Source organism: Mastacembelus armatus, chromosome 16 (assembly GCF_900324485.2).
Source record: "Mastacembelus armatus chromosome 16, fMasArm1.2, whole genome shotgun sequence".
Taxonomy (NCBI): domain Eukaryota; kingdom Metazoa; phylum Chordata; class Actinopteri; order Synbranchiformes; family Mastacembelidae; genus Mastacembelus; species Mastacembelus armatus.
Window position 1 is genome coordinate 24,635,083 of NC_046648.1, and position 12,866 is coordinate 24,647,948.

General features: G+C 43.2%; 2 protein-coding genes across 3 annotated transcripts; one reads left to right on the forward strand and one right to left on the reverse strand.

The window, feature by feature from the left end:
- The first annotated feature begins 361 nt into the window (after positions 1–361).
- plin6 (perilipin 6) lies at positions 362–9,468 on the forward strand. 2 transcript variants are annotated; one of them, XM_026317313.1, is made up of 8 exons: positions 362–433; positions 1,723–1,762; positions 1,977–2,175; positions 2,820–2,902; positions 3,438–3,675; positions 5,054–5,235; positions 7,395–7,673; positions 8,184–9,468. In XM_026317313.1, the coding sequence occupies exons 1-8, from the start codon at positions 429–431 to the stop codon at positions 8,568–8,570; spliced, it is 1,413 nt and encodes a 470-aa protein (XP_026173098.1). In that variant the 5' UTR covers positions 362–428; the 3' UTR covers positions 8,571–9,468. The 2 variants fall into 2 exon arrangements, with proteins under 2 accessions (XP_026173098.1, XP_026173099.1); XM_026317314.1 differs by having other exon boundaries at positions 7,395–7,661.
- A 1,403-nt stretch (positions 9,469–10,871) lies between these two features.
- On the reverse strand, positions 10,872–12,832 carry LOC113136790 (ras-related and estrogen-regulated growth inhibitor-like protein). The gene is made up of 4 exons (XM_026317840.2): positions 12,485–12,832; positions 11,637–11,690; positions 11,457–11,533; positions 10,872–11,282 (listed from the first exon to the last, which is right to left on the reverse strand). The coding sequence occupies exons 1-4, from the start codon at positions 12,585–12,587 to the stop codon at positions 10,872–10,874; spliced, it is 645 nt and encodes a 214-aa protein (XP_026173625.1). The 5' UTR covers positions 12,588–12,832.
- Between the last annotated feature and the right edge of the window lie 34 nt (positions 12,833–12,866).

A 12,866-nucleotide genomic window follows, 5' to 3' on the forward strand; every position in this document is an offset into this window, starting at 1 on the left:
TGAATGTTAAAAATTCGTCTTTCATTTTCAAGTCAAGTGGCTGTCTAACAGAATCCGAATCTGTTTTGTTCATGTTTGGGCTCTAAAAATTCTAATGTGGGAGTTAAACTGAAAATGAATAAAAATCTGAAGGAAAACGAGACGGTCTGGAAAATCTCTGAAATAGTATTTATTTCAGTGAGTTATAATATTATCAGTGATGCATGATCAGAATAATAAACTGGTCTTTCCATATTTCTCCCACAGCCCAGTTTCCTGAGTGACGTGGTTCCCTCGGAGGAAACTGATTGGTCACTCACAGAGAAACAAACGACACACGGCTGATTCGTCAGCAGTGACCTCACCCTCAGACACTTTATCAGCAGCTTTACCAGTACAGTCTTCATCGTCTCCATCATCATCTTCACCGCTCAGTTCCAGCTGCTGTGATGAGGTAAGACTGCACACATTCTGCTTTATGCTTTAAACTTAAGTAACTTAAGTGGATTCTCACCTGCAGCAGACTTATTCCTAAATCAGTTCAGGTTCATGCTTTGTGACAAAAAAGCCAAAGGTTCACTTGTCGAAGTGTTTTTTTTCTGGTTCCAGATGTTCCACTTGTTCTGTGTAACTGACAGGGGTTCTCACTGTTCCCATCAGTTAATGGTTAAATAAAACAGAAAGTGACCTGAGCTCCCTGTATTAGCTTCTTTCTTAGAAACTTATTATTTTACACAAAACAGTCTCACTGACATTAAAATGATCGTTTACAACAATAATCAATAATGACAAGTGTTTAATCAGCCAGTTTAAGTGAAAAATTAAAACGCTTGAGGTTAAATTCATTCGTTTTTTGTTTTTTAGAGTCTCTAACACTGACCTCTGAGTATTTGGTGTCTGGTTGTGGCTTCACTCCTTGAAGCTTTTTATGGTTTGGTTCTCCCTTTGTGCAAATAGGCTCAGACAGTGATCAAGGGAAACTGATCTAGGGAAAGTGATTTTACAAGAGAGTTGTTAATGAAAAGAATTTTCATTTGCAGCCTGGAATTATTTCCAGAGAAAGATTTAGAAAGTTCCTCAAGAAATTCCTGAAAAAAAGTTCAAATTAATGTCATAATGTTAGAATTGTCCTTAAAAATTATCATCTTCCCTGAATTTGCTTTGTTTTATTGGTTGATAATGGGTAACTGTGTTTTTTCCACTGTGCTTATCACCACTCTGGGGTTTGAGTTTTAAGGATGACATTGATTTTACAGCAGTGAAACCAACAGATAATGAAATTAAAAGCAAACACATCAACACATCATCTTGTCATCTGACTCTGAGAAGACAGAAAAATCTCTGTTCCTCTGAATCATTTAAATGACAGAACCTCTCTTTGAATATTTTTCCCTTCTGATGAATAACCTGACGTACTTCTCTTCTTCTAAATAAAGAAACTGTCGAGGTGTAAACTGCATAGTCTGTTTGAAAGTTATACTAGCAGAATATTTTCACGCTGCTTCTCTGTGCTCTGGTTTAAAGAATAGGCTCAGTATGTGGTTTGTGTTGGGTGTCTGAGCTGTTTGGGTTTGGTGGCTGGGTCAGAAAACAGCGTGCTCCTCTCTGCTCATAAGGAACCACAGATTTTTCATGCTATTTGCAGCTGACAGACGTTGGCTTTGTGGAAGAGCAGCAGCTGATGCCTCGCGCAGAGCTGGTGATGTGTTTGGTCTGTGACATCTCCTCTGTCTCTCTCCTCAGGTTCGCTGACAGAGAAGCCTCAGATTATCACAATGATGAGGTGAGACCAGAAGGTCAGAAAGGCCTTTTGAACTTCTGGAGAAAACTGAATCTGTGACTAATGTGATGATAATGATATTATTCGGAATTATAGCTGAATACAGCTTGACTTGTACAGCTCAGAAGCTGCCTGTGGATTGGAAGAATCAGATCTTTGTGTCCGTACCTACAGTAGCTGTGGATGTACCCATCACAGTTTCATGCCTGTTTTTCAGACCAGCGCAGTGCTGAGAGTTTCTCGCCTGCCTCTGGTTCGCTCGGCCTTACAGTCAGTGACCTCAGTGTACTCTGAGGCCAAAGGTCGTTACCCCCTGCTGGGGCTGATGGGAGGAGTGGCTGAGGTCAGTGTTCGCAGCGTCTCGCACATGGCCATGATGCAAGCTACGCCCCTCCTCCAGAGTCTGGAGCCTCAGAGTACGTTGAAATAAACACGACTACCACTAATACTGCTATTACTACTACTGCAATCTGTAGACGCCTTCACGGTCTTCTGCTAATACTGCTAATCCCCCTGTTTATGCCGTATAATCAATAGTCATATATTTAGTCTCTAATGATGCATGAACTGGATCCTAACCCACTGTACCGCAGCTGTGAGCAGGTCGCTTTATTTATTAATGTCACTCCCCCTGTGGACCCAGAGGTAGGGGCTGCTGACTAAACTGATGTAAAATATATTTGAGAGAAGGTAAATACTGAGCATTAAGAAACATGTTAGATGTGTTTATAAACTACATTATAGTCCAGTGGTGTTCAACCCTGGTTCTCCAGAGATACTGTTATGCAGGTTTTCCAACTATCCTGGTCCTTTCAGTTTCTGATTGGCCGAACACACCTGATCCAGGTAAACTGCAGTGGGTAGGGCAGGGCTATCAGGAAAACAAGCAGGACAGTAGCTCTTGATGACCAGTGTTGGTCACTGCTATAGTCTGTTTAAAAGTAGTTAATACGTTTTGTCAGTGTTTATGTGTAGACTGTTTAAACTGAAGTGTGTTCAGTTAGATCCAGAGTGAATCATTGAAAAATGATTTTAATCTCATTCTGCTTTCTGTCAACAGTTGAAGTCGCTAACAGCTTTGCTCTTGTTGGTCTTGACCGTCTGGAGAAAAACTTCCCCATCCTGAACCAGTCCACAGACGAGGTTTGTTCTTCTGTATGTGCAGATTAGCCCTGAGGAAATGAATCACCAACCATTTGTCACTAGTTAATTAATAATCTTAAGTAATTAATCAGGAAATTAGTTAAGAGTGTTTCTCCTAGTACTCTATGGTGGCCCCAGAGGACATTCTGCTTTTCTAAACTGGAAGTCAAAACAACAAAGGGACTGTGCTCCACATTCCGAACATACAAGCTAAATAGCTAAATCAGTATATTTCTGGTTAATTGTTATTACTGATTGGAGTAATCTGTGTGCAGAAATCCAAACATGAAACAAACAGCACTTAGTGAAATATTTTTATGTTTCATATTTAAATTTGAATTTTAACTCCCACATTAGAAAATCACATTGTGTGACCATAAAGTAAACAATGTGATTTATCATTTGGTTTTGGGAGCACCACAGACTCTGCTGTGAGCAATAACGGCAGTGACGTAGTGACTGCACACAGAGCTACGGGCTGCTAACACTGACTGCTGTGCCCAGTGCTGACCAGGTGTTGTCTCCTTCTGACCAGGTCATTGGTCACCTGAAGGACGCCCTGTTCCTGACCCTGGACAACGTGCAGCTGTGGCTGGTGGACGGTTTGGACGGAGCTCTGGATCGGTGGGAGCACCTGGCTGATGCAACCTGGGGGGCAGTGCAGCTGCTGCAAAACTCTCAGGTGGGCCAAGCCACCACGACCGGACTGGACAATGTGCTAACTCGTCTGGAGGACGCCACTGCCTACTACCTGCCCCTCCCACCCACATTGCGTGAGTATAGGGGCATTCTGGGTAACTGTGTCAACACTGTGAAAATCCTTCAGAAACATTTAATCTTGTTAGAGAATTTGTGACATCTAAACAATCAGATACTTTTAATGACACTGGTCACAGTCAGATTGGTTACAGACTGGACAGCAGTTGTGAATAAAGATTCCTAAGTTTTAAAGGGTCATTGCTCCAATTTTTCTTTTGCAAATCAGCCCTCAGGCTGAGAAAACACACATCTGTAATCCAGTTTCTGGAATTGGGGAGTTTAGAGATGTGCCTGTTTACCAGGCTCTAATCTGCAACACTCCAGGTGCATTATGGGAAAAGTATGCTCCAGTATTTTGCAGTGTAAGTCTAGATATCTACACTGTGATCAGATAAATTGAACTCTGATTGCATTTTCTCAAATGCAAAATCAGCACTGAGTTTTATTTTATTGCAGATACATCATGAAAAGAAAATGGTCTGATTGGATGCACAATTATCTTCATGTCAGTTTCCTAAAATAGAACTGATTAATTTAAAACCTGACAGTCAGTCTTTGGTCTGATATTGAGGCGGAAATGTCTTTGTTTAAACAGACCTAAGAAGCAGTTTATTAGGAACTCCTGTGTCGGACCCAGTCAGTCTAATCCAACAGTCCTGCATTAAATCCTCCTTCGTGAAGGTGATAATGTTCAGTTTGTGTTCATATTGTTTCATAGCTGTTCATTCATCTGAAGGCTGCAGTTTGTGCTGTTGTTGGACTGGACTCTGTTACTCTGACAGATGGTTTTGATACTCAGCTGCAGTCTGAAGTGAATCAGCAGAGGGAGCTAAAAGTCTGTTAAATCACAAACAGTTTCCTGAGCAGACATTAGTGAGGAGAGAGTCAGAGGGACGGTCAGGAGTCTGGATGGACAGAGGGTTGCTGTTGTTTCTGACTTTGAACATTTCTCATATTCTCAGGTGTGATGTTACAGTGAGCACAGTGAAGAGGCTGATCACATGTTGCTGCATCATAGCATCAAGTTAGGTCATGTTGGACTCGGGGCTTGTCATTTTTACATGGAAATTCCAGGTCTTAGTCTTCCAAATCCTTTAGCAAAAAGCTTTAGCAGCTGTTTAAACCGAAGCTGCTGCAGTTCTTCTGTGGATTCAGTGTATTCTGACTCTCTATTTGATCCCAGACTGAATCCACACTTCCCAGTTCTGGGCTCTCTGGGGATCAGACCATCTACTGCAGGACTCCTGGTTCTTCTTGCCCCTGAAAATAAATGTAATGGGTACTTTATGGGCTTGTTGTCCTGCACAGTGGGATGCACGATGAATCACAGTGCTGTATGTTCAATAAATAATTTTCACTGGGTGTACAAACGCTCCTGTTGTCATCCACCAGGTCAGGAGTGGGAGATGAGGGTGCAGCAGTATGAGGATGAAAACGAGGATGATGAGCCCAGTCTGTGGATGCGGGTCCGCAGCCTCCTGCTGCGTCTCGTCCTGCAGCTTCATCATCGTATGATGCAGGTCAGACAGCAGCTGCAGGGAGCCATCGGGACTCTGGGAGACGCCGCAGACAAGGTGAGCACCTGTTCAGGTGTGTGGTGTTCTGATTCACACATGCTTTTATATTGAGAGTAGTAACTGAACAAAAATGGGTAATTTCATGCCAATAAGAAAAAAAGTTCACTTTGCATTCAGTGTGAACATTAGTGGGTGTCCTGATGGTGGCGCTGGAGGAAAGATGGTAGCATTATTCAAATATAGAGGGTTCACCCTCTGGATAGCAGGACACTTTCAGGTGGGAATATGTCTGAAAGACGAGAGAATGCAGTCAGACAGTTGCTTTTATTTTGTGCATTCATGTTTTTGTGAATTTATAAAGTTGACCTTTTCTGCATGTTTCATCAAACACAGAACATGTTTCTGTCCTCAGTAGCTCAGCTGCTTCAAGACACAGCTTTTCTAGCTTTAAGTCACCGTCAGTGTGAGGCAGCTGCTGTTTGGTCTGAACGCTGATAAAAATCTGATGTGCAGAAGAAACACATTGTCCTAAATAAACCAGCAGAAGAGGAGACGTGAAGCAGCTGCTCCCAGAGGGCTGGGTGTGTGTGTGTGTGTGTGTGTGCGCGCGCGCGCGCGCGCGCTTATGGCAGCTACGTGACGACACACACGAGCATATCGTCGTCCTGTACATTCATTCTTGTCAGCTCCAGTTTGACTGATTGATTTCAGTAAAACAGTCTGAACAAACTCATCTCTCTCAGAACTGAATTATGTTTTTATGAATTCTTCTTATTGAGTTCACAATAAAGTGTCAGACTGATTAAACTCTGGTCCTGCAGTTTGGATAAGAGAGACATCTTCACAAACACAGGTGGAATTCAAACTGCAATAAACTATCTCCATCATTCATTTATACATCTCTTTTTCTGATAATCAATAACCTGTTTTGACTATAAAACAGGGTGTGTCGTCTAAGAGATTACGTTTACTGTGACAGAACAGACAGTGTGTTTTTGTTCGCCCTTGTCAGATGTTCCCCGTTCCCCTCAGGATGAACTGTGATAACTCCTGACTTTGGTCCTGCACCATCATCAGCTTGACATTTTAATGTCGAACACACCAAAACTGTAAAACCTGCTTTGAGGGGATGCTGCCACAGCTGATCAGAACATAGATACAGTTGTCTTGATTATTTTCTTACTTCGTCAGTCAGTGTGCAGATGGGCTTCATTGGGTTGAGGTAGAAATAGTAAACATTAGACATTTAGAAATAAAGTAGCCTAGAAACCTGTGAAATGTGGAATTTTTGCACCACAGATAGAAAACACTGAGCATCCACTGTAGAATAATGCTAATAAACTAGAATACACTGTGTATTAGTAGACATTTAAGTATTTAAAGACCAGCTCTATAGTAAAGTCTGTGGATGTTAAACACAACTAAATGCACATTTCATACTTGAATCTGTTAAGTCAACCAATGTCACTGCTGGCTTTAAATTTGTATTGATTATATTATTAGAAATGACTGTCATTAATGGGAAGCTCTGGAAAGATCTGGAAGATCAGATCAAAACCTCAGCAGGCAGCAGATCCAGATCAGATCTCACTACTGTCAGAATACGTCTGTGATATTTTAAAGAAAGTTTACAGACCCTGCTTGTGGTCTGAGCACTGACACATATCTGTTTTTAAAGCAGTGAGAGCAGACATGGGAACATCCTGGCTACAAGAAAATGAGCTTCATTTAAGATAAAGGGATCTGTTTCCTCTGCAGACGACTGTAATTGAACTCAAACTCTGTGCCTACGTGCCGCGTGAAGCATCTGAAGTGATGGAGTGATAACGGACAGCCAGCTGGGTTTGTTGTTTGCTCCAGGACGTCACAGCTGCCCGACCCACAGACGCAGCCTGAGCAAACTGTAACTCATCTGCCCTTAGAGCAGCTGAATGTGTAATAAATGACAATAAATCCTCTGGAGAACAGACAGCAGCCATGTCTGTAAATAAGCTCCAAATGTCCCCAGAGTAAAAGCTGTTGCTGTTCTTCAGCTCTTCTGACTCCACACATAAACCTGATCTCTTCTGAGAGGTAAAGAACTGGGTGGAATATTTTTGTGTCCAACATTTAGGGGTTTTTGAACACTGTGTTTGGGCATTTGGCTTCTGTTACTTTTTAAAAAAATTTTTGGTTTGCCAGAACAAAACACAGATTTTTATTTTATCTCTCTGCAGGTGGGTCTGGGTCGGGTCCTGGATCTGGTGGGGGACCTGCTGCAGTACCTGCAGGGCCTCCTAATGGTGCTGGTGTATCAAGCAGAGAGTCTCAGAGAGGTGACCCTGAACAGAGTGAAAGGTCAGGCCACCATGTTGGCAGGGTTGAGTCCGGTACGTCAGATCCGAGAGCTGCCGACCCTGATCCAGGAGCTGCTTCGAGACCTGCAGGAACTCTCCAAGATGCTCCTGCAGCTGGTGATCAACACCACGCCGCTCTACAACATGGTGAGTCCAGAGGTGAGGGGGGGGATCACCTGGAACACACCTGACACCTGAAAAAATGTTTATTTTTATCTTCTGCACATAAGATTTTTACTGAGGGTTGTTTCTGCTCACTCTATGAAAGGGTCAAACATATCCACCCTAGAGGTGTGAGATATGAACATCCATCTGTTCCCAAACAACAGAAGAGAGAAGTAAACACCTGTTCACATGTTGTGGTAGCTCAGGACTGAAAACAGTGGGAAAAGAGAGCAAACAGTCAGAGGTGACAGAAAAAGAAAAGCAAAAAGGGAGAAGGAGGCAGAGGAATGAGAGAAAATTTGGATGAAAGACAAAAGGTTGACACAGGTGGAGAATGTTTGAGTGACAGGAGTGATCACACTCATGAAGAGCTCAGACTGACTGTCAGGACCATGGAGCCTGATGGATCCCGACCATTCCAGTCTTAACACAAAACCTGGTTTCTTTGATCAGGTTTGAGTCCTGAAGTTGTGATGAACCATAGATGTAAATATTGTTTTTCAGTTGCAGCAGCCGTCTGAGCAGGAGGTGGAAGATTTCCTGAACCAGGAGGACTTCAGGTCTAACAACTCATCTCATCGCAGCTCGATCAACAGTCTCTCCCGTCCTCGCCGTGGACGCAGTATCTATTCCCGTGCTGCCCGTGACTCTGGTGGCCCTCAAAGTCCTGAACCCCCCACTTGTCGCCGCTCCAGTGTGAAAGACCCCCCGCCCCCCAAACCAGAAGTTCTGCCTGTGTCTTCCGATGGCGGCGATTACCGAAGGCCATCGGCCACCGAGCTGCTCCTCACGCCGCTCAAACAGTTTGTCGCTCAGAGCCAGAAGGCCTTCGAGTACTTGAGCCCCAACTCTCCTGACACCGCCGACGCCATGGCAGAAGCCGACTTTTAAACGTCACACTGAGGTTTACCCTGCTCTCATCCACCACCTGCTGATGGTCCCACTCCCCAACCAATCACAACCTCTGATCCTTCATCCATTCACGGTCTCCAGCCTCATTAATGGAAGCTCTTCATTAACAGTGTTCCAACACTCTCACACAGAGACTAACACAAACAATGACCTGCCTTCACACACATTTAGTTTGTTAGTCTCCAACCTGGTTCAGCTTGTTATTCTGAAACTTGACACTAAGAAATTCAGGCTGTTCAGAGTCTTGAAGCCAAAATCTTTTAATGGGTCGGCTGTTTTGAAAGCTAAGCTAAGAGCTAACACAGACTGGAGACTGACAGACTTTAACTGTGAGTAGAGACAATTTATTCTGGGGAGTGTTAGAAAAACTGGTAATGTAGAGAATGACCTTTAATCTAAAAAAAATAGGAAGAAAATAGTTCATAAGTGGACTTTTAGTTTGATTTCAGGTTGACAGAGAAGTTTTTCATCCTGGTTTATAAGGCTGTGATTTATATTTACTTTAAACATCAGCTCTCAGAGAACTATGAACCACAGTGGTCTGATTAGAAGACATTTTAGTCTTTCTGTCTGCCTTCTGCTATTATTGATCTATGATTCATCGCTAATTCATTTTAATAAAGACATCAGAAATATAACATATAGGAAGCTCTCCTGGTCTCCATGGGGTTTAAATATGTGCTAGTTGTTTTTCATTTGTTATGTTTTTATGAATGCTTCCCTCACTGCCATGTTATAGTTCACACACTAACAAATAGTACCTTTTAAAATCTGTTATTAATGAAGTTATCTCTTTTAGGTTCCTAATTCAAGTTTAATCTGAGTGCATTTATTCTCAAACTTGCAGAAGATGAATCCAACATAAATAAAGCTTCACCTGTGTGTTTATATCAGGAGCAAACACTGAAAGATTCTCTTTGTTTATTCAAGTTTTATTAAAACAAAATTCACAAAGTGCGAATATAAACTGCCTGTTTCTTTTCAGGAGCTCACATTCAGTCTTTGTGTACATCAACATGTAGAAATCTAGATCTACCACAGCTGTTCACGTGAGTCCACAGTGTCAGGTGCAGAGCTGCAGCTTTGTCTCAACACCTCAAACTGTTCTTCATCAGCACCAAAGGTCTGATTTTAATCTTACTGTTACATTAATTAGTGTCAAACCCTGGATATCACAACAATATTAAAATGTACAAATCGGCATCAAATAACAGGCACTGCTCAGTGATTTTGGTCCCCTGGCAGTAATAATTACAGCTCTAACTCCCTGACAATGGTAAATATTTTAGTAACACAAATATCACTAACGGTACAGTTAATAACCTGCTGCTTTCCCCTCAGATTCAGGCTCCTATTGATTGTTCAAATGATTTATTAGCATTAATTGTAAACTGGTCTGGTCTTGAGGTGCAGTCTGCGCCTCCTACAGGCCAGTGTTTATTAAACACTAAGGGTTCATCAGCTGAGGAGCAGGAACCTCTGCAGAAGCAGCTGAAATTTTTTGTTACCATGCTCATGTTACTAACATGCTAATGTTTAGCAGGTACAATGTTTACCATGTTCCCCACTTTAGTCGGTGAGCATGCTAGCATAAGCTAATTAGCAGTAAATACTAAGCACAGCTGAGGCTGATGGGAAAGTTGTTAGTTTTGTTGTTTACTCTAAACTGAAATATAAATATATGTAAATGTATAAACAAGTTATTGCAATTTGCACAAAAAAAATGCTGCATGATGCTGTTTATCTTGTGGTTTTAACCGCTGCATCGCTCTTGGTTTGTTTGTCAACATGTGGACTTAACAGCAGGAAGACCGTTGAGTCTGTTGTGGTCTGATTAGGTGAAAAGGCTGGATCTCAATGGGATCATCTGGATTCAGTTTTTCAATACGAATAATTTGGAGATGGCTCCGGCCCATCAAGTCCTAAAGAAAGTTTCATCTCACATTTCACAGTCCAGCTGTTGAGCGAGTTCACAGGATCAGCTTTGACCTTTTCTCTATATGGGGTTCATCCTCTGAGGAACATGAATGTCTGAGCATCTGTTGATGCCTCTGTTGTTCAGACGATGTAGCACAGACCGTGGACCCTCTGTCAAATCAGCAGCTGCCTCTCGTTGCTCTGAAACAACTTTTCTTTGACCATATCAGCTGTAGGATCCTCTTGTCGACAGTGACCTTCACTGCCTGTGACCTTCTCTCCTGGAGCGAAAACACTGATGTCACTTCAGGCGCAGAAACAACTTCCTGTTGTTCAAACTTCTTCAGGGAGCAAGTTTCTCATCTATTCGGCTCGTTTCTTTCCAAAAACGGCCGACACGCTCCTGACAATCCCCCGGACTCCGGCATTCGTCTTCCTCAGTGCTCGGGTCTCCCTGACAAGGTCGACCAGCCGGTGGAAGACCAGTAGGACGCCGTGGTACGCTTCAGCCGCAGACACCTCGAAGAAGCCGCATTGCTGCGACAGAGCAAGCAGCCGGCCCTCCTCGCTGGAGACACTCCGGTGTCGCTGCAGGTCCCGCTTGTTCCCCACGATGACCACAGGGACGGACGACGGTTTCCTGCTGCGGCGGATCTGCTGCAGCTGCTGCCGGACGACCTCGAAGCTACTGCGATCGCAGATACTGTAGACCAGGATCATCCCGTCCGCCCACTGCAGATGCTTGTCACTGAGGGAACAACACGTGTCACCGACCTGAGGAAGAGGAAACCGCACAAGGTTTATTCATCTCCAGTTAAAAACACACACAAGGAAACTAACGGGCCCAGGGGCCCCAGACCAGAGAACCACAAAGGGGCTATTAACGGACTAGAGAAAACCCAAAAGAAAGAAAATTACGACCCGATCTTCAGTCAGGTGGTCTCGTACCTGTGAGCACTGAGAGTCCCAGATGTTGAAGCAGATCCCCTGACCGTCGATCCTGTCGACTCGACTATAAACGGACTCTGGAAAAACACAAATCTACATGAGTTCAGGTGGAAATTCTGGTTTCATCCAGAACTGAATCGGACTTTTATGACTGCTGAGATCGTCGGCCTGAACACTTACCGATGTCTCCGTACTCTCCGATAAATCTCCTGGTCAGAAACCGGACAGTGAGTGCTGCAGAGAAGGAAAACCTGATTATTAATCATTGTCATTGATCTCTGGACACACAGTCTGTCTCAGCTGGACGGAAACCAGCTGTGAGCTAAAACAGAACTTGGGACATCTTTAGTTCTGTGGCCATCTGTACTCAGATTTACAATGTACAGACGCTACATCTGACCTCAGATTAGTTTTGTGATTTATCAATTAACTGACTTAGTCGATTAGTAAATCAAAGAGATCGAAGAAACCAATAAATCTTCACATCTGGAACCACCAGAGTTTTGGAGGAGCAAAGCAGATTACGCCTGGAAAACAGTTTGTCTTCTCTCACAGAAAATGCAGAGTGGATCTAATAAATTACAGCTACTTCCTTCCTGTCAATTCCTGCCATAGTTTAAACTGCACAATCAAATGCAGCAGCTCAGATAAACGCTCTAAACGTTAAATAGAAATGAATCTGAAGTGAAAAGAGGACAGTGAAAACGAAAACCTCATGAACATGTTTTTACAGTAACACCAAAACTTTATTGAAAACCCGACATTAAACACCTGACATTAAAAACAAACAACCCAACCTGTCAAAATGTTTCCAGTACAACAAACTACTACACCTCCAAACCCACAGTACCTTCTCTGCAGCTCTGAACATGAAGTGTAAACAGATTTAAGTTGCAAAGTAGGTACCGATGAATCTAGTAAATACTGTGCAGTGAAAAGTACAACAGTACATTTGGAACAAATCTTGAAAGTACAGACTGTACTGCAGATAAAGTACTTTGACCAGAGAGAATAAGAAGCTTTCGTACCAGATTTCCCGACATTGTGGGCCCCCAGCAGCAGGATGTTTGCCTCTACCCGCTGCTGGTTCCCCTCTGTTGCCTCCACCCGACTGTTCACCACCACCATCATCAGAGATTGACACAGGCCTTGTATTCACTGGACTTCACCTCAGACAGGGTCTTCAGGGGGTTTTAAGGTCCCAGTCTCCGACTGGTCTTTATGTAATAATCTGCAGGGGTGGGATCTCTGAGTTGCCAGTCTGTGATTGGTCAACATTTATTCTGTACAGTCAGATTGACAGATGTGGAGTTGGAGTACGTGCTCAAAGCTGGACTGAGGACTCCGATCCCATTTGGGTCTCACAGTGGTCTTCACAGGTCTGGACGCATTCATGTAGATCAACAAGAG

What these genes read in the sequence shown, in the direction of transcription:
- plin6 (XM_026317313.1), top strand. An exon ending in TGAACCAGTCCACAGACGAG is followed by an intron (nt 2,903 to 3,437) that starts GTTTGTTCTTCT and finishes CCTTCTGACCAG; the next exon opens with GTCATTGGTCACCTGAAGGA. An exon ending in GCCCCTCCCACCCACATTGC is followed by an intron (nt 3,676 to 5,053) that starts GTGAGTATAGGG and finishes GTCATCCACCAG; the next exon opens with GTCAGGAGTGGGAGATGAGG.
- LOC113136790 (XM_026317840.2), bottom strand. Translation starts at nt 12,587, where the DNA reads ATGATGGTGGTGGTGAACAGTCGGGTGGAGGCAACAGAGGGGAACCAG. An exon ending in CCACAATGTCGGGAAATCTG is followed by an intron (nt 11,691 to 12,484) that starts GTACGAAAGCTT and finishes CCTTCTCTGCAG; the next exon opens with CACTCACTGTCCGGTTTCTG. An exon ending in CGGAGAGTACGGAGACATCG is followed by an intron (nt 11,534 to 11,636) that starts GTAAGTGTTCAG and finishes GTGTTTTTCCAG; the next exon opens with AGTCCGTTTATAGTCGAGTC.